The 20,365-nt window shown below is 41.0% G+C and overlaps 1 protein-coding gene across 1 annotated transcript; it reads right to left on the bottom strand.

Annotated features, from left to right (window-relative positions):
* Positions 1 to 130: 130 nt before the first annotated feature.
* esyt1b (extended synaptotagmin-like protein 1b) lies at positions 131 to 20,164 on the bottom strand. The gene is made up of 52 exons (XM_022217843.2): positions 19,464 to 20,164; positions 18,413 to 18,454; positions 17,287 to 17,421; positions 17,105 to 17,178; positions 16,937 to 17,009; positions 16,672 to 16,761; positions 16,467 to 16,522; positions 16,176 to 16,296; positions 15,908 to 16,084; positions 15,590 to 15,672; positions 15,315 to 15,363; positions 15,132 to 15,221; positions 14,931 to 15,026; positions 14,335 to 14,406; positions 14,159 to 14,245; positions 13,922 to 14,071; positions 13,657 to 13,770; positions 13,382 to 13,558; positions 13,193 to 13,278; positions 13,061 to 13,109; positions 12,804 to 12,893; positions 12,621 to 12,716; positions 12,451 to 12,522; positions 12,277 to 12,363; positions 12,031 to 12,177; positions 11,017 to 11,123; positions 10,748 to 10,925; positions 10,481 to 10,657; positions 10,305 to 10,387; positions 9,990 to 10,038; positions 9,813 to 9,902; positions 9,534 to 9,629; positions 9,171 to 9,242; positions 8,093 to 8,179; positions 7,849 to 7,995; positions 7,634 to 7,767; positions 7,251 to 7,362; positions 7,077 to 7,165; positions 6,773 to 6,914; positions 5,597 to 5,773; positions 5,415 to 5,497; positions 4,823 to 4,871; positions 4,613 to 4,702; positions 4,329 to 4,424; positions 4,161 to 4,232; positions 3,983 to 4,069; positions 3,707 to 3,853; positions 3,473 to 3,621; positions 2,733 to 2,864; positions 2,527 to 2,629; positions 2,214 to 2,263; positions 131 to 1,915 (listed from the first exon to the last, which is right to left on the bottom strand). The coding sequence occupies exons 1-52, from the start codon at positions 19,824 to 19,826 to the stop codon at positions 1,888 to 1,890; spliced, it is 5,502 nt and encodes a 1,833-aa protein (XP_022073535.2). The 5' UTR covers positions 19,827 to 20,164; the 3' UTR covers positions 131 to 1,887.
* Positions 20,165 to 20,365: the final 201 nt, after the last annotated feature.

Here is a 20,365-nt window from a genome sequence, read left to right as displayed (position 1 = left end):
CTACAGTAAATCTATATATCAGCAGAATAGCTGGCTGTAAAAATGAAAAAAGTGATGCAAATATAACCAAACGAAGAGTAGAAACTGAAATAAATTCCAAAACTGTACAATTAAAAGAAGAAGTGAGATGTGCAAAATCAGTTTACTTTTATTACCATCGTTCAACAAACAGAATTCCATCTGATCTGCAGTCTCTGCAAATATACACAAAATCAAACATATAACTGTGACATATGTGTAACAAATGCATGTGTAAAAAATAAACATACAAAAATTATTTCCAAAGGCACTGTCAAAAACTACGTGGCAAGTTGCTGTGAAATATATAAGAATTCCACTGTAAGCGAGTCGTAAAACAAGATCCTAAATACTGAAATGGCATTGACATTCATGAACCATACAGAGGAACTATAATGTGAATATAGCTGCAAGCAGCAATAAAGGGGCCAAAGCAGTTAGGGCACAGTAACCATGGCAACATGATCTGTAAATTTCCCTGCTGTGGGATTAATAAAGGTTTAATCTATCTATTTGATTAGGTTGATGCTAGAGGTACGGACGGGAAAGTGCCGTATCCGTAGGCCACAGGCTACTGGTACGGGTCCGTATCTGTAGACACTACCATTTGATTATGTTAAAGGTGTGGCTGTAAGCACTGATGGGGAAAAAACTGTTTTTGCTTATTGCAGCGCCCCACACTGGTGAAATGATGCATGTTTGTTTAGAAAATACTGATGTCGACAATGAAACTGTTAGATATGATCTCACATGCTATTTGTTGGTGATGCTGCCCATTTTAATTGGCTGTAGAATAATTACTTAAGGCAAAAACACATCCGTAGTTATTCGATAAATTGCCTTTTTGCTAACTGCAGCCACCCCACCTCCTAGTGGTCAAATGAAGCAAACATTTTGTGCTTCCTGGTAATGGGGTCCTGAGTCCATAGAGCAAGTTTGGTTTAGATAAAGTGTTGTTGACATAGGCCCTCATGTTCTATTTGGTAGATTTTCCATGGATCTTGATTGATTTTGACGCACAAGATGAGTGTTGTCATGATCGTATCATCATAAATTCTTATGAAAAGTGTTGTGAGGCTTGATCTCAAGATAATTTGTGCAACGTTTGATGAAACTGTGGCCTGTGAAAAATTTTCAAACATCACAGGGTGCTATGAACTTGGCTTTGTCCTCATAGTACCTCATTTTTGAAAACTGGACGTATGGTTCAAATGATATGTGCATAAATCTACCTCCAACTTCAACCCATTGGTTTGGAGGCACAGACGTGAAACTTGGTGAAAAGAATCAGGGTAGTGTCCCCAATCACTGTTCGAACTGTGATTTTCCACACTAGCTCTACAGCCTGCAACAGACTCCAATGTCAGAAGAAAAAAGATGATGAAGAAGGAGATGAATAAGAAAAGGCACAAAAACAATGGCTTCCTGTGCAGCTTCACTGCTTGGCCCCCAAAGATATTACTGCACTTCAAACAAGATACACTGATTTAAAACATTCTCACAGCAGCAAGAAGCAAAAAAAAGCAACAAAAAACATGACTTCATTCCTTCTGAGCCTGCTCATCTTTCACCTTCTCTACTTTTTTATTCTTTAAATTAAATCTCTCCACATAGTAACGCAACCTTCAGTCGTAACTTACCTACAGTTTGTCCCTGTCAACTCAGCTACTTCAGCCTACTTATCTTTGGTGCTTGTGTTGATGTGTGTGAATATGCAGTGCAGTCCACTTCTAAACTACATGTTGATACACAGATTGCAGAGTGGGTGCAGGTAAGGCTGCCGCAGTGGTACTTGACGCAGAAGTGGGAAAGAGAAGGCATCAGTGTGAGTAGCAGCGGTGCTAAGTCGAGGGATGAAACTATCATCGACTATTCAGCTTCGTCTGTCAGAGTGAACCTGGAAGGAGTAGAGGGACAGTCGGTTAATGATAAACAATCCTGATCATCAAACAAGAAGAAAAGGAAGAGAAAGGTAAACAGTTCATTGATAAGTCATTCAAAATGTACATAGAAACTTCTCAAACCACACTGTCCTTACTACCCAACCATGAAAATTTACTGCTTTTAAAATGTCACACTAACCTGACCACTACGCTGACCATAGACTGTCTATAAAACCTGATCACAGTCTCTGGAACAATAATATTTCAGTAATAATGTTAAAGTCTGGAGCAAATTCCGTCTGCTCTGCTCACCATTCTGTGACACCAGACTTCAGGTCAATCTGAGCCAACTCGATCTGCACCTAAAAAAAAAATGAATGTCATGTCAGCATCTGTAAAAACTGCAACTTTGAGGGAAGGAACACATTAAATACAGAGACTAAACTGTCATAAAACAGCCATGCAGTGAATGTGAAGTCAGCACACAGTCGACCTATAAGCGTTCCTCCACGGCATGTCTGGACAGGTGTGCATTTACCCCAATGAGCCTAATATGAGTGTGCTGTGTAGTTGTTACATGACATTCTGTCTCTCTAAAAATGTCAGAGATAAATGTCAGACTGACCTGTCCAACGATGTCTCGGCTCCTGAACGAGGCTGAGTTATTTTTCACTGATACACTCAGACGCCTGTATCTTGTCTCCTCAAAAGGCAGATCATACTCAAACCTTACAATCACAAACATGATTAGAACATGAGCACAAATATAGATTTTCATATACTGATAACAACAATAAATACAGAAAAGAAATCTAGACATAAAGCAGATACCTTTCACTGTATTCTGGGTTGAGATCTCTTTTCTTCACAGCTGTCTTTCTCTTAGTGGCCTTGCTTTTGTCTGGGAGCAGCATGAGGGAGACGTAGCTGTCTATGCCGTCCTTACCTTGTAACGACAGACCTCTGCATGCAGAAAAGACAAAACAAACCTTTACAGAATGGATACATCGTTAAAGCATGGAAAAAGTCCCACTATATTAGAGCAGTACAATTCAGTTCGAAAACACAGCACTGCGTATGAAGCTTGTGTTGCTCATTTTACATTTGAGCTGTCATCAACAGTTTTCTTGCTTTGTAGAGCTTTCTTAATGAGTTGAAGGTTCAAACACAGACGTTTTTTCAGTGTTTCTATAACCAAACATGTCTGGTTTCTATGTTTTACAAGGAGAATCAAAAAATGCTGACTGTCTCAAGGTATGCTAAGCTTATTATTGTAGCAAAAACAAAATTAAAAGCCAACCACAGTCACACTAAATTAGAAAATGTGCAAAATGAGGTTTATTACTTAATTAGAACATTTTAAATTTTCAGTAGAGCATATAGACATGTTGTGACCGGTCTGTTCTCTAATAGTGCAGTCTGTACAAATGAAACACAAGATGGGTTTTTTTGGTAAACTCTCGTGTACTTTGTCCCCTGGGGAAAAAAAACAATAACTATACCTGTTACCATGGCTCCTTACAACATGATAAATATATGGATGTCACTGGAAAGTGTTTTGGCAAACACACCTGCAAGCATGGACGACAACGATGAGCTTTCTCTCCTGTGAGGCGTATGAAAGAGACAACTTCACCTGCCCATTTCCAGATCCACAGTCAGAGGCAGCACAAGGCAGACTCCCTGTACTGATCAGATCCACCATTTTGGAATCCAGAATCTATTGAAAAGAAATTCAGAATAGCAGTGAGGGTTGGGATTGATTAACTGAAAGCCCAAAGCTCATATCATTCATATGGAATCACCTTGAGTTCTGCCCTCAGCAGGATCTGACTCTCAAGCAAGGCTCCATCCAGACGGAACCACTGATCCAGGACCAGCTGTGGCTCTGCTAGCAGCTCCTTGACAGAAATCACCAGAGATCCCATTGGCTGATCCCAGCCACTGGACAACTGCAATGCAAGATTCGACATTATTACTGATTTATACAAGCAACGTCACTTGTACCCATCAAATGGATGCGAGAAGCAACAACAGAAACACAAATTCTACAAACAAATAGATGCAAATAAATTCCTTGCCTTCATGACAAGCATCTGCTGTTTAGGGTCTTGTACCAGGAAGTAGAAAGATTCATTCCACTGAGGACTGGTGCTGCGGTCACACAGCTAAAGAGGCATGATGGAATGATAAGATAGTTAGAACAATAAAATGTTTTAATCACACTGAGAAAAGGGCAAAATGTGTCAGGAGTCTCACTTTGGTTTTGTGGGTTGTTTCCCCCAGAACAAGCTCTGCTCCTGCTTTGGGTTCTTTTCCACTCTTCTTCAACTGTGCGGTAAAAGAGAGGAGTTCACGTTACGTTGCATGTGCAATCACTTTTTATTAACTACTGCGCAGTATGGAAATAAACTGCAGGCGACTTACAGGTAGGGAATGTGCTCTGTCTAAGTGGACAAAGAGCAGAGCTGCAGAAGGGACAGCTTTGTTCTGATACGACTGCAGAGATTGAAGCTGCAGCACCTGTGACATGAAGCACGGCCAGTTAGGTGTGATAATTCTGCTGCAATGTGACTAATGTGCGTTGTGCGCTGGAATGTGACTCAACAACTTTATCTCAGAGGCTGGAGACACTTTTTAACTCTGTGTTTCAATAAAAAAAAGAGCGAGGCTAAAGCTAGTGAGTGACAAAGTTGTGAACGAGGGCCGACCTGGTCGAGCCTGACTGAGTCTGACACTGTAGGAACCCATTCCAGTACGAGGTGAAGCCGTCCAGATTTCACGTCATTCAGAGTGTACCACTGCAAACGGAGACAATTTCAGTTAAAGAAGTAGAGCAACACCCTTCAGACAAGGAAATGAAACAAGGCAGAGTTCAGAAATCACATGGTACCAGTTCAGATAATGAGTTATTGACTAACCTGATCTGTGTACTGTGATCTCATGACCTCATTTAGCCTGATGTTGAATCTGTAAATATGAGCGTAAGAGAACTGTCAACAACAACAAGATTTTAACTTTGTATGATGTAGTTTGCGGCTGGCAGAATTTCAGATATCATATATTTACAACTGTAACATACAGAACATGGTATGAAATAAAAACCGCACAAAGACAATGAGCACCTTAGATTAAAAGAGATCATTTGTGTAAATTTATATACAACCAGCCACATGAAATATTCAGTTTATATTGATGTTTTGCAGCTGAACAACTCTGATGGTCTACAGCTAAAATAACATTTTAAACAAAAGCAAACAAGGTTGCTGGTCCACTATGAACCTATTTATTATTTCTTGCTCTAAAGTTTATTACACAGCAGTTTCATTTTTGCTTGGCCTGACACAACGGCTCCCACTTAAAGTCTAAAATTGTACCGAAGTAGCATTGCTAAATCAATGAAGCACTCATAATTTTCTGTGTAAAACTGAAAGCCACACCATGCAGATGCAGTGTACACAACAGCATACACTTTTCATCTCGAGTAATAATTAAAGTTGACAGGACACGCACCTTCCTAGGAAGTCATCAGAATCTAAATCCTTATCAAATGCTTCAATCTTGATATCCTGGACGCTGTGCCCACTCAAAACAAGCTGTTCAAAACAAACAGAAACACACATGTAAAAAGAGACTGTAGAAGCAGTGGATTCTAAACCATATAGTAGTTTAACCTAAAAAAACCAAATGCATACCTCATACATTTCATTCCATGTTGGGTTCAGATTCTCTTTGATAACATGGCTCTTAAATGTAACTCCCCCTATGTTGATCTTGACATAGGGATCACTCTTGCCCTTCACCATTCCTCCCATCAGGTTATCCTTTGCCACCAGATTCTGGGCCTCCAGCAGGTGAATCCTCAGCAGCCCCTACAGGATGGAAATTGTAAGTGTTGTGAATTGTATGCAAAGTCCTGGAGCACACATTTGTTTCCATTAGTACCACTAAAATTTGAAGTCCTACTGCCTTTGATCACACATTAAGCAGCTGCAGTAGGTTAACATTAACTTCTATAAGGTAGTGGATAAGTGGTCTTTTCTAAATTTAGCGCATTAAAATTTGCACAGATTTCTAATCAAATAAGCCTTTCGTATAAATAACATAACATTTGGCACATAATCAGTTGTATTTTGGACCTCTGAATGCAAATCTGTGTCATAGAAGCTGGCATAATACAGACACCAACGCACCAGATCTACCAAAACAGCAGAGGAAGCTGAAATGAACGAAGAAGGCCGGACTTGTGTGTGTGATATTTTGGAACAAGAGGAAGTGGGACACTCACAGGAAAGTAGTGTGAGGGGCTATTTAAAAACTCACATGATTCACCTTACTATTCACCCTCAAATGATTAGTGACACAATGAATGACTAGCAATGTGTTATTGTGCTTCATCAAAATGAAAAAACTTTTTTTTTATATATAGCTTTGTAAGTAGTGGGGTGAAATAGCTCAGTTGGGAGAGTGCTAGACTAAATATCTACAGGTCATTGGTTCAGTCCTGGGTTTTGGCAAATTGGAGTTACTTTGAAGTAATAGTTGCTCAGTAAAGCTACTGATCATTTAGCCCCAGCCTCACATTTTAATCCTTGAGGCCACTAACAACAAGGTGGGATATGCAGCTTAGGATGAGACTGCATTTTGCTGTGCGATGATTACAAAGTTGAATCTTCCCTTTCTTCTTTGGCAGAGGAGTAGTAGACACTGCATTTTACCATACAGTCCTGATGGAAATGTTCATCTTTTGTTTCAAATAATGCAAATATGAAGGAAATGACAAGGGACAAAAGCAGCAAACAGCATTACATAGTTGTTGAAAGCAAATTATTCAGATTCCATTCAGCTGATGAAGCTGTAACTAAACCCACCTCTTTTCCAAAGTCCAGACTCGGGGTTGTGTGTGGTGGAAGAACTTCACGAGGTTCAGGTATTTCGGGGACTTCTGCAGGTTTCACAGTGTCAGTAGGAAGACCTGTCACTGTGGTGTGAACAAGACTGTCTAAACCAGTACTACACACACACACACACACACACACACACACACACACACACACACACACACACACACACACACACACACACAAAGCAGAATTTATTAAGTGTTTGTTGTTACGCTTTTTGTCTTCAGAGCAAAAAGAAATCTGGCCATATTTGCTGTGATGTGGAGCTCACCCCTCTGTCCGCATTCGCTGTGGTTCAAAGTCTCCTTTGAAACTTGGCCTTGTGGGAAGCTCCTCTGCATCGGCTGGTTCTTCCACCAGCTGACCAAAATCACATTAGCGTTATGAAGGCAAAAATAGACATTTAGGACATAATAACATGTGACTTTCATGTGATGTGACTCACTGCAGCAGCAGGAAATGTATCAAGTGGAGCTGGAGCAGGCTTTTCAGTGAAGGGGGCAGGATCTGCCTCTGCTGATCCAGCTTGTTTGGGCTGGTTTGATACCGAAACAGACCTGAAAACAAGAGTACTGTTAAAAAGACATGAGAGCCACAGTGGAACTGATTAGACAGCAGCTTCCCTTGGCTACAAATGAACTCATTCTGTGCATTTCTTTGTGTAAATTATGTCCTAAAGGAGTATACTTCCTGATGTATCCCCGCCCTCTCATTCCTTCACTCACCCACACTACTGCACTTTGTATTTTGAGTTTGTTTGTACTTGTTTTTGTTTCAAATGTGTATTTAAACAGTCTGAAGAGGTATACACAGACAAATCAGACTCACTCATGTGTTGGCAGCTCTGAGCTTTTTCCTTCCTCACTAGCTGCTCTGGATGTCCTTTCAGTGGCAATCAGCTCTTCTTTCTTTGAGCCAGTTGCAGACGGCACTGGAACTTCGGTCATTCTTGAATTAAGGATCTGCAAACAACAAACTTCCTGTTAGTTTCCTCTATGTCAAACACAACTGGACTAACCCCTGGTGTGTATTCATTCTCATACCTTGAGTTCAGCCCTCAGGAGGATCTTACTTTCAGGCAAAGCTCCATCCAGATGCATCCACTTGTCCAGGACCAGCTGTGGTTCAGAGAGAAGCTGCCTCACTGGGACCACCAGAGATCCCATTGGCTGGTCCCAAGCACTGGACAACTACAGATACCAGGACACATTGGTGATGCCATTAAGAACTTGAGATGTTCCCGATGATAGCAGTGTGCTTTAAATGCTGTACATTAACACTCTTTACCTTAATTATGAGCATCTCCTCTGTGGGATCTTGAACCAGGAAGTAGAACGCCTCGTTCCACTCAGGGGATCTGGAGCGATCACATACCTTAGGAAAGAAGAGGGATAAGTGGAGCAGATCCTTTAACTGATTGTATGAAAACAAATATATACTGTATGCTTACTGCACTTTGATTTGATTGTTTCTTAACACTACGGCATCAGCAGGTAAATGGAACGGAAGCATTGGCACATACTGCTAGAAGTGTCTTTTCAATTCTACCACTGGAGGGAGCTAAAGTTGGCATTTTCATATTCTAAAAACCGGCTTTTTCAGTTATTCCATAAAAAGTTATTCATTTACCAAACAGTAGGTATTGTAATGGAGACTTTACTATCACATTTTATTTAGTAAATTATTAACAAACTCTCTGAACCTTCAAATAATGTCTGTGAGTTTTCTGCTCCAGTCACATTTTTACTGACTGTGTGCTCATTTGTCACTACAATATAAAGTCCTGCACCTCAATGGAAACAGCACAGGCGTAATCAAAACTCGGAAAATTACATTTAAATTGGCTTTCGTAAGTTTCTCCTATCTGCTTTGAGAAAGAGCAGCCTGCAGTTTATCCCAGTTCAGCCAAAAAGTCCCTAAATTTTTGTCACAGCTGAGTCAATAATGTATCCATGGTGGCACAAAGGAGTACACAATGTTTTGTTTTCTATAGAATCCAGTTAGTATAAACAGTTCATTTTTGTCACATTTTAAATAAGACATGCAGAATAAAACAATTTCGATGAAATATAAACATTTAAGGCTTACATTCGGTTGAATTCCAGACTAAAAGGCGTACACATGAGTAGTTCAAGGACTGTTGGAAAATTCTAAATCTGAGAAATTCTTGAGTCTCATAAATGTTGGAAGTTTGGCAAATTTATGCTTTTCAAACCCACTGTCAGGCATTGGGGTTCAGATGGTTAATTAATCCAAAAAATGATCAACCAATATGACAATGACAATAAATACTAGTTGCAGCCCTTAATTGGCACTGCTAAAGTCTGAGTGAATTTCCTTCATTTTTATAATATCAATGCCATACCTTAGTTTTGTAGGTGGTATCACCAAATACAAGTTCAGCTCCAGCCTTGGGCTCCTTTCCACTTTTTTTAAACTGAACACAGAAAGGCAAAGAACATGATATAATCAGTTTGTATCACTCTCTGTAATTAAGGCAACAACAGCTGAGAACCATCACTTCCTTAAAAAATAAAACACTCCTGATTTACATTACTGCTTCATAAAATCCAACAATAGTGATTGTTGCTCATCCAGTCTTCTCTATTTTTGAAAATCATTACTTACAACTTAAGAGTAGTTATTTTCCAAACTGTTGTCGATCTTTATTTGGACACAGAACACTTATTATGGCATTTGTCAGTGTACTAAATTACAGAGGACTCACAGGCAACAAGTGCGCTCTGTCCACATAAACAAAGAGCAGGGCTGCAGAGGGAACAGCCTTGTTCTGGTAGGACTGGAGAGACAGCAGCTGCATTACCTGCAGTACAGAATCAAATAAAAAATATATTACAGTGACTCAGCACTCATGAGGTCAGTAAATCAAGACAGGAAGGGATCTGTTAGAGATGGAGCAGATGTGGGAGAATCACACAACACAAATGATCAAGACTGCAAACAAATGGGAATGAAAGAATTAGGAAATTATATAAAATGCACTAACTTGGTCCACGGTGTCATTATGAGACACTGTTGGAACCCACTCCAGTATCAGACGGACACGACCAGACTTCACATCATTCAGGGTGTGCCACTGAAACAGAGCGTTTATAACTGAATCCCAGCCCATAATTACATCAGAAGAGCACACATTTAGATACAGTTTGCACAGAATACCCACCTGGTCTGTGTACTGGGAACGAATTATGTCTGCCACACTGATTTTCAATCTGTCCACAACAAAGAAGAAAATGCACATTATGTACACGTGGAAAATAAAATGAGTCAAATGCACAATCTGTGAAGTGTGGCCCATTACAGAAAATGTCTATCTCTAAGTCAAAGTCTTGCGCATCTCATAATATATATTTTTGTGGTCAAGCAACAATATTTTCAGCTCGTGAACACATCTGTGGACTGGTTGCTGTGCTGGGACAGTTAATTCTACGATATTAGGAGCTTCCCCAAATGATAAAACCTCCACATTTGCCCTCACCTTCCCAGGAAGTCATCTTTGTCCATGTCTTTATCATAGAGCTCCAGCTGCACCTCCTGTCCTGACTGAGGCTTCATCACCACCTGAAGAAACACAGATCAGTTAAATTAACAAAAATCAAGGGGTTAACTTTACGTACCATTTCCTTTTCTAGTTGTTCAACCATTCATACACACCTCATACATTTCATTCCAGACTGGGTTGAGATTCTCCTTGACCACATTACTCTTAAACATGACATCTCCCACATTGATCTTGGCATAGGGGTCGCTCTTGCCCTTCACCATGCCGCCCATCATGTTGTCTTTGGCGATCAGACTCTGGGCCTCCAACAGGATGATCCTCAGCAGCCCCTACAGAGAAAGATAATTATTGCCTTTTACTAAATGTGATTTTGTCATGCTCTGTTTCTTGTATCTGCTACTTTAGATCACTATTTTTACCTCAGTGGCAAAGCTGATGTCTGGAGAAGTGTGAGGAGGTTGTGTAACGACAGGGGTCGGTGGTTCTTCCACTTTCTCTTCAATCACATCAGCTGCTGTTTCCTTTACTTTAACATCTTCATTTATCGACACCGAAGAGCCGATCGTCTCCACGGGAGGAGCGTCCACTGAGCTGGACCTAAAAACACAAAGAGCATCAATGAGGCAAATTAAAGAGGTAATGAAGAAATGGAAAGCAAGAACAGAATTTTCTGAATGAACTGAATTACCTGAGCACTTTGTCTGCCTCCTGTTTTCGCTGAGCAGGGGAAGGGTCTGACATTGATGTGACTTTAGCTTTCTCAGTGGCACCAGGACATTTGCTAGGAATCAGCATCTGTAATGAAATAGATATTATTATTATTACACTTAAGAATTGTAACTGTGTAACAGTCTTGATTGCAACAAGCACAAATGTAAAGAACTGACTCTAAAGCCTCATGACAATGTGCCATAAAAATGAAAGTACATAGTGAATAACTTCCTGAACCCCCAAACCAGCTTACTGATTTAAAAGGCATGTTATCTATTTAAAATCAACAAAATTACAGAATATATATTAAGAGACAGAAACAGTAAAAACAGAAGAAATTGTTGCATTTTAAACTTTTTGATCTTCTTTGTAGTACCTATGGGAAAACTTAACCAACTATAAGCTTCAAATCATTCCATCAAAATAACTTAATTCTACATGTCTTATTTTTAAATTTAAAAATAACCATTTTACAGTAGCCAGATTCCGTTAAAACATAAAAACAGAAATCAGTGCTCCTCAGCTGCAATCCCATGTGACAGAAAGTTTGGAATTTTTAAGCTGAACTCAGCTGAACTACAGGTTGTGTTTACACAGAGCAGATAGGAGACAAGTATGAAAACAAACAAAACATGTAAGTTACAAAGTATCTCTTGTATGAGTCATAATTTCTCATCTGGTTCTGTTAACATCTGTGGGCACTAGAAAAATGTTGCACATGTTGATTCAAGTTATTTAAAAATTCTATAAAATAAACAAAGAATGAATGGATACTATGAATATATTTCATTATGGTGCCATATTGTTGCTTCTTTCTACTTCTAGCCATGGCTGTTCTGTTTCCACAGTGAAAATAGCTATAAATGCCCCCAAAGCACTTGCAGTTGACACATAAAAAATAAGGCACTCACTTACTTATTAGACATACAATAAATAAACTTAAATATTCAGATAAACTGAAAAACAACAAACAGACAGGAAGTTATCTTACCTTGAGTTCAGTCCTCAAAAGAAGCTGACTCTCAGGTGAGGCTCCGTCCAGATGGAACCACTGATCCAGGACCAGCTCTGGTTCAGACAGCAGCTCTCTAATAGGAACAACCAGGGAACCAATGGGCAGAGTCCAGGTGTGGGAGAGCTGGAGAAACACAATGCAGAAAGGGAGTACAGGAATATTTATATATGAGAGATGTCATTATTTCTGTTTGTAGTCAGTTATGCATCGAAGCCAGCTGACCTTAATGATAAGAATATCTTCTCTGGGGTCCTGAACCAGGAAGCAGAATGCCTCGTTCCACTGAGGTGCTGTTGTACGATCACACACCTTCAGAAGAGACATTATTTATTTAACAGATGCCATAGAAAGTTCCTAAAAACTCAGTATCATCTGAATGAGGTTTTGGAGTCTTACTGTAGTTTTACGAGACATTTCTCCAAGAGTAATCTCTGCTCCTACTTTTGGATCTTTTCCACTTTTCTTCACCTGCAGAGGTACAGAACAGACAACAATGTTAACCAGGAGTTCAACAGTTAACTGCTAATCCTGCACATTATCCTTCAGAGCCGTATTAAAAGACTCACCGGTAAGCCGTGTGCTTGCTCGATATACACAAACAGAAGGCCTGCGGAGGGAACCGCCTTGTTTTGGTAGGACTGTCTGGAATAAAACTGAAGAACCTGGAGGCACGGGAACAAACTGAGGAATATGAATCCATCTCAACAGAAAGTGTTTATTAATTCATGACTTGATCTGAAAATACTGACCTGGTCCAGTCTGTCTGGCTCTGAGGCTGTTGGAACCCATTCAAGGACCAGATGAATTCGACCAGACTTCACATCATTGAGGGTGTACCACTGAGAAATTAAAAAATATATATATTTTAATGCAAGAACTACTGGGTTGGAACCAAATAAGAAATATCAATATACACACTTTTCCATAAGTAATTTTAGAGATTGTATTCAAACATACCTATTGTAGAAACATGTAAGTGTCTGAGTTAAACTGATAGACTGCCCACCTGATCAGTGCACTGTGAATCAATGATGTCCTTCAGACTGATCTTCAGCCTGTATGTCAAGACATGTAAGGTTAGAACGCATCATTTATCTAGAATCAAATTCATATCTGTCAATATTAAATGACATGTTACCTGCCCATGAAGTCGTCCTTCATATCCATGTCTTTGTCAAGCACCTCCACATGCAGCTCCTGACCTGGAAGCTGAGTCAGAATCACCTGCAGGGCAAACAAAGTTACACATTTATCTTTGACCGGTTAACCAGTTCAACACCATGACATTTATGAACGCACAATTCTTCAGCAATGCACATTTACTCACCTCATACATCTCATTCCAGGTGGGGTTTAGATTGGCCTTGACGACATGACTTGTGAATGTTTCTCCTCCGATGTCGATCTTGACGTAGGGGTCACTCTTGCCTTTCACCATGCCTCCCATCAGGTTATCTTTCGGAACAAGATTCTGGCCCGCCAATAGGTGAATCCGAAGCAGTCCCTGAAAAAAGCATGAATGAAATTGCAATTCAAATAATTATGTGAAAGGAGCTTAATGTTTTAGAAATAAAAACACATAGATGAACTGTCATCCATTACTTCTGTGGCAAAGCTGGGATGAGGAGAAGTCTGCTGAGGCAGGTGTTTGGTCAATCCAGCCTCCAGAGTAGATGACACCTCAGATGAAATACGATCCTCATCTAACCACAGGACCTTAAAAATAGAGCCAGAAAGAAACTAAACAAAAAACGTGTAATGTTGATGATGTAATTAAGACTTCCCTACATGTTTTTTCATTGTATTTACAAGATATTTATGACTCTAATGCAGGGCAGATCAGTAGGTAAGTCTTGCTGCCATTTACCCTGAGAACTGTGTTGATATAGATGCGGCTAGCTGATCCCGAGTTGTCCAACTGGAACCACTGATCCAGAGAAAGATTGGAATTTGACAAAACACGGGACAAAGGGATGGTCAGACTGCCCAGCGTCTGCACACGGTCAGCATCCTTCACCTAATGAAGCAAAGCCACAACAAAGTTTGGAAACCAGATTCTACACACAAGATTTAGTGCATAGCAGCTAGTCTCATGAGCTGTTACCTGAATGTCTATGTCCTGTTTGCGAGGATCTTGGATGAAGAAAGTAAAAGCTTCTTCCCACTCTGGATTTACGGTTGTGTAACAAGTCTAAAAACAAGAATAAACTGTGTGCAAATGGAACAGAAATAAATGAAACCCAGTCGACATTATTTTATTGGCATCCCCGGCAGATATACCTTGCTTTCTCTAGTGATGTCCTGCACGGACAGCTGCACCATGGGATTGGGCTCTTTATTTCCCTTCTTCATCTAAACGACACACAGTTGCAGACATATGAACACACAGAAAGGCATGGGAACAATTGTGTACTGTAACCAAGAGCAGAGCAAAAACAGACTTATCTTCAGTACCGTTCTGACAACACTAATGTGAATAATAGTTTGTACAAGGCTACCATAGCAACAGCACAAATAACCGAAAGGAAGCACCACACTGTGCAGAGTATTCAGGAAGTATAAATCTGCATAGAATGAAAAAAAAAAAAACACAAAGCCCGGGTTTTACTCCAAAGATTCTATCACTGCTGTTCCCTTTTGTGTGATGATTTGTGGGAATGACAGCAGAAATTAGCAGAGTAAGATATTTGTGTTAGATAAAATTAGCCATATTTATTCTCGGGGCAACAGAGAGAATGGGGTTGGAGGCCAAGGCAACAATGATGTGGAATGTGAGACACATGGTAGTTACAGTTCTGCCTCATTTAACCACACACAGGAAGCAGCTCGGAGCTGCGCACGAATGTGGGCAGAGAGGGTAGAGATATTTGACTCACGGGAAGTGCCTCAGCCTTGTCCAGATACACAACCAAGATCGCTGAAGAAGGAGGATCGGCAGTCTTACAAGTGACACTCTCATTCCTTTTTAGGATCTAAGATGAAAATTGAAAAAAAAATATTGGAATTGTTGAAAGAGACACAAAAGTCCTTCTTAATTAGAATCACCAGAGTAATGTTTAAGTGAAAATGGCTCAAACCTGCTCTAGTCGATCAGTGCTAGGCAGCAAAGCCAACCACTCCAATCTGAAATGAACCCGTCCAGATGGAGTGTCTTTCAAAGTAAACCACTGGGAAGACAGATGAAGATGTACATTTCCAACTCAATGATTGAAAAACAGTTTATATGAATTGTGCCTAAAATGCTCTAACTTTTCACTTACATCGTCTACAACTACGGATTTCTTCACAATGCCCAAATCCAGTTTGGTCCTATATGGAAGAAAAGAGCAAGAAAGAATCACTAAAAGATGAAAGAGTAAATATCATTCTCAAAAAATGAAGGATTAGCAGAGAGAGGTGATTCTGTAGCTTTACAATGACATGCTTTATTAATGGGCCGTGTGTTTTACCCGACTGTTCATGAAAGGTGGCTAACAAAAACTGAAAATGGACATTCAACAAAGACAAACAAGAGACATGAATTATACACATGTACCTGCCCAGGAAATCATCCTGGTCTGGGTCTTTGTCATAAACCTCCACCTCCAACTCTTGTCCAGGCACTTCATGGACAATAACCTGATGTGCAGGACACACACAAGGACATGAAGACTGACAGAGGGATTTGTATGGAAGCGACTTGCAGCCTCATGAATGAAAATGACTACTGTCAGCTCTGCAACAGTCAGATCCCTCGGATATAGAGAAAAGTGAAATGATGATATACATCAAAGAAAAACACAGAATTTTCCAAAACCTGTACATGCAGTGGAATGATGGCACAAATTTTCAAGGAATTCTCTTTTCCCCTCACCTCATACATCTCTCGCCACTTGGGAGAGTCTGTGTTGTCAATGTGTTGGGAGGTGAAGGTCTGAGGGCCCACCCTCAATATGGCATAGGGGTCAGATAGGCCGGCCATCACCCCCTTCACGTAGTTGTCCTTTGCTGCTAGACTCTGTCCCTCCACTAAATGGATTCGTACCACACCCTGAGAGGGAAAAAAGAGGGTAGTATAGTTGTGTTTTGGAGTATCAACTAGAATCATAGTCTCAACCTGAAAGTGCATATTAGGGCTTCACCCTGGGCAACGGAGAGCGCAGTTGGGCCACATGCAGGCCAGGAACCAGTGGAACAACCAGACGATTGGGCAGCACCAAGAAGGAGGCAATGGCATCCATAATCATGCTGTCTGACATGACACTGCAACAAAGGGCAAAATTAACATTTCAAAGGAAACAGTGGGAATAAACTGCAACTCATTGTCTATTGAAACCCACTCTGTGATGAAATGTTTAAGGCTCTATTTATTAAAACAGACATGGTTATTACTAATGTGTAAGGCAATACAAGGTAACTTTGTTACAACTCACTTGAGTCCAGGAATGTCCAACAAATTAGTCAGTCCAGTCCAATTGATGTCTAGTTTCTGGTAAGAGATGAGACAGAAGAATGCACAGTAAATCAATCAGGATTGATGAGGAATCAATACCATGACCGGTATACGAGGCTATCCTGGGATAGTCACAGGAAGGGGGGTTGAAAAGGACAAACAGAGGTGATTGCAGATGGACTTACAGGCCGGCGAATGAAAAACATGGTGACTGCACCCACTATGGGCACATCTCCAATCAAAGGCTCCAGAATCACCCGCATCATCCCATGGAGCTGAAGACAGGGAAACAGAAAGAACCGTGAAATACAGGGAAAGTCCGTGAAATTATTGCTGAATACAGAGAGGCAGATGTTCGGGATAGTTCAGTCAATCATTGGGCTTTAGATAGACGTTGAATGTTGACTTTATATGAAATGCTGTTCTTATCTTAGTAACTTGAAGACACACCTGTATTCCTTTGACTCCAGCTTTGCAGAAGTATCTTTTCACTTCAACATTGATCTCTACATTGCCAACATAGCTGAGGATACAAGAACACAAAATGTCACCTACAATGATGCCTTTGAAAAGCTATTAGACAGAGGAAAGTACAAGGAGCAGGGGATAAACAGTCACCTGATGTACAGATCGAGCAGAACTTGTCCCTTGTCATTCTCTGTGTGTGCTTTGATCCCTACAACCTTCATGGCCTGAAGCAAGGAGAAAGCACATTTATTTGCACAGTATACACAGCCTGCAGTACTTGTGTGAATCCTTCCAGCAGTGTCATAGCATAGGTACACTCTCAATGCCTTCACCTTGTCTCCCATGTCCACCTTGGTGAAGCTGAGGGTCTGGAGGTGGGTGCTGGAGGCTCGGATAGATGGAGCGATGGTTTCTATCAGCAGCTTCTCAAGGTACTGACCAACAAAGGGCCACACCTGCTGCAGAACCTGTCCAGATCACCAAACACATGCTATAAGAGACTTTTATGTGTAAGAAACATAACACACAATGCACAACCCTGCAGCATGCTACAACACACTACTGCTTTGAGTAAACCCTGGCATTGCAGCTCTATAGTAACAAAAGCATCTGTCAGATGCCTTGGCTTCCATAAGCAATAATAGAAGAATGACAGAGACAGCTGGAGCCAGTTGAGGCTCCTCAGCTGTTCGTCTTATCTGGGTGCTTACACGCTGCATGATACAGCAAATTCTGTCTTCTACATGTAGGGGTGTCCCACTTTCTATAGAATATTAATGCTGCGATACAAACTTTTTTAGTTTCCAAGCCATTCTTACTGGGAAGAATCTAAGAGCAGAGGCAGTGTTTGGTTGCGTGCCTCTGCGACAGTAAAAAAAAACCCCAGTGTTGGTTATAGTCTGGCATAAGTGGAGAATGAGTCATCAGCTGCATGCTTCTGTGGAGGACGAAGCCTGAGCAATCAGGGAATCTGCTGACCTCCCCCTCGAGTAAGCAGTCTCAAACCTCTGCTTTGTGTGCTCTCTGACACTCAGATCTCGTGGTCTTGTTAGCCTGAATACTTTGATTCCTCTGTTTCTATATTAGTGCCCTTATTTCTCCATGGGGACAGACTGGAGCTGCAGTTTTATTTAGTTTTTGGGGACTAAGCAGCTCCTCCCCCTTCCTGTAAGCCTGGCGGCCTGTAATGAAATGGAAATGTTGAGAGAGTTGCCTGGCATAAGGCCTGCTCTCTGCAGTGCAGACAGAGACTACACTTATGGGGGTGTGGCCTTCTCTGGAACATGGCAGCAGCAACACTGGCATCAGCTAGCAGCAGCTAATAACCTCGCAGACACTAAAAAGTGTCACTCAGCACAGCAGCTGAGCTACTGCATGGACAGATGTGTGTTTGCTGAGCTTATAAAGGAATATAAAATATAAATGAGCCACAACAGGACATTGTTTTTATTTTTTTACCTTATTCAGCCATTCAACCTTCTCAACATCTGGAAAGTTTACCTGAAGGAAAGAAACACAATGCAGGTACATAATTGAATTTGTGCATAGAGCCTGGTAAACACACAACAGGATAGGGAAATTATTGACTCATAGACAATGCAGGTCTGGAACAGTAATCAGTAATATTGCTGATATAATCCAAGAGCTTTATTCCACCAGGTTTCAGACTGAGCAAATATTTCCAAGAATGTGGGTAAAGCCAATTCACAAAGCCCATTGAATGATATGACTATTGCATGGTTTAACTTTGCATTAACGTCAGGTGTCAGGATATATTTACAACGCAAGTGCTTGAAATGTTTTGTCCATGTTTATTGTTTCATCATCTATTATGTCATATGTAGAGCAGCACCGGAGAACAACATTAAGATTCTCCTTTTTGAAAACTTCAATGAGGAGATGCATGCTGTCTGGACACAAAACAAATCGTTGAAATCAGTCACTAAAAGAGGAACTCGCAAGAACCTGATCTGGGTGTGGCCTGATGTTCTGAGTCAAAACAGGCCCATGTGGGTTTCTGCATTTCCATTCTGCTGCCATATATTCTAAGGATGCATGTATATATTTGCATGAGCTGCATCACTATTACGCATACATTTTTCAGCCACCTTTGGTTACAATTGCAAACGGATTAGAGTTTAAGTGTTTTGCATTTTTTGCAATACACTGATTGCTCTTTAAATAAAGTTTAGTTTTGAAATCTAAACAAATACATGACAAATTCAGCAACTGTGCAAGTGGAAATGATGAAGAGTTACAGTACCACATGCTGAATGACATAAAGAGATTCCTCCACATTTGGCTGGATGCATGTTTCAATGAGGACCTAACGTTCATCAGTTCATTAAAGCTGTTCAAGAACAGACTGCAGAGTGTGGTGCAATATGTGGTTCCACAATAAATATTGGTTGGGCTGGTTCACTCAGGGATATTCTGAGTTGAGGGCTTTTGAATATTCTTTAATGTGAGGTTACTCGGGGTTAAAGTGGGTGTGCACTTCTTATCTTACCCAAGCAGGGAGATCTCTCTTGATTTTGGACACTTTCATGGACGTGTACTCCTCCTCGTTGTTGAGCAGCTGGATGGCCGTCTTCAGACGTGCCTCCTTGGCCTCTCGGGCATGTTTCCATCCCGTGTAGACCATCATCCCGCACACCAGCAGACTGGTGCTGACCCGGTAATAACCCGCCAGATAGACGGGCAGCAGGGCGCCCAGACATTTCCCAAACGTCCACAGCACTGCGACCGCACTGATCCCTTTGGGTTTGGGACTTTGTGCGTCCACGGTGCTCAGCGCTTTATCCTCGCTGCTGCTTGCGCTCGGACACTCGGCGGCCTTTGGCTCAGTCGGCTCCGATTTGTCGCTCGGCATTGTGGTGTCTTTTCAGGGCACTAACCCACAGCTGGATGCAAAATCGTCAATTTAAAACTATGCTCGGACTTACTTAACGAGACTCTCACGCTTCCTGCCAGCTCCCTTTTCCACAGAAAACGCGCTGCGGCTCGTTTACTTCAAATGTACCGTTGCTGATTTACCGTCCGTCCGAGGCGCATCTTATTTAACGGTACTAAAACGGTTCGTGTGGCCGTAAAAGTGGACGAGTTGTATTGAATAAGGAGGAGAAGTGGTCGACAGTAAGTTGTCCTCCTCACCCAGTCCCGTTAGCTGGATGAAAACACGCCCACTGGCACAGAAAAAAAATGCATCTTTGACTCTTTCGCTGCTGCGTCAAGCTGAACAATTGACTGTCATTAAAGTTATTACTGCAGCACTGCAGGAAGTTACACATTTTCCACAGTATGGTTTTCAAAATGCGACTGTATTTGCATGATGAAGCACTCTCAGCCTAATAAAACAATATTGCAGTATATTTTAAAACAGCAGTCTGTGCATTCTCCTCAATACTTGGA

This window comes from Acanthochromis polyacanthus, chromosome 5 (genome assembly GCF_021347895.1).
Source record: "Acanthochromis polyacanthus isolate Apoly-LR-REF ecotype Palm Island chromosome 5, KAUST_Apoly_ChrSc, whole genome shotgun sequence".
Classification (NCBI taxonomy): Eukaryota; Metazoa; Chordata; class Actinopteri; family Pomacentridae; genus Acanthochromis; species Acanthochromis polyacanthus.
The sequence above is the reverse complement of the archived record's forward strand: the minus strand, read 5'-3'. Positions and strand labels throughout refer to the sequence as shown.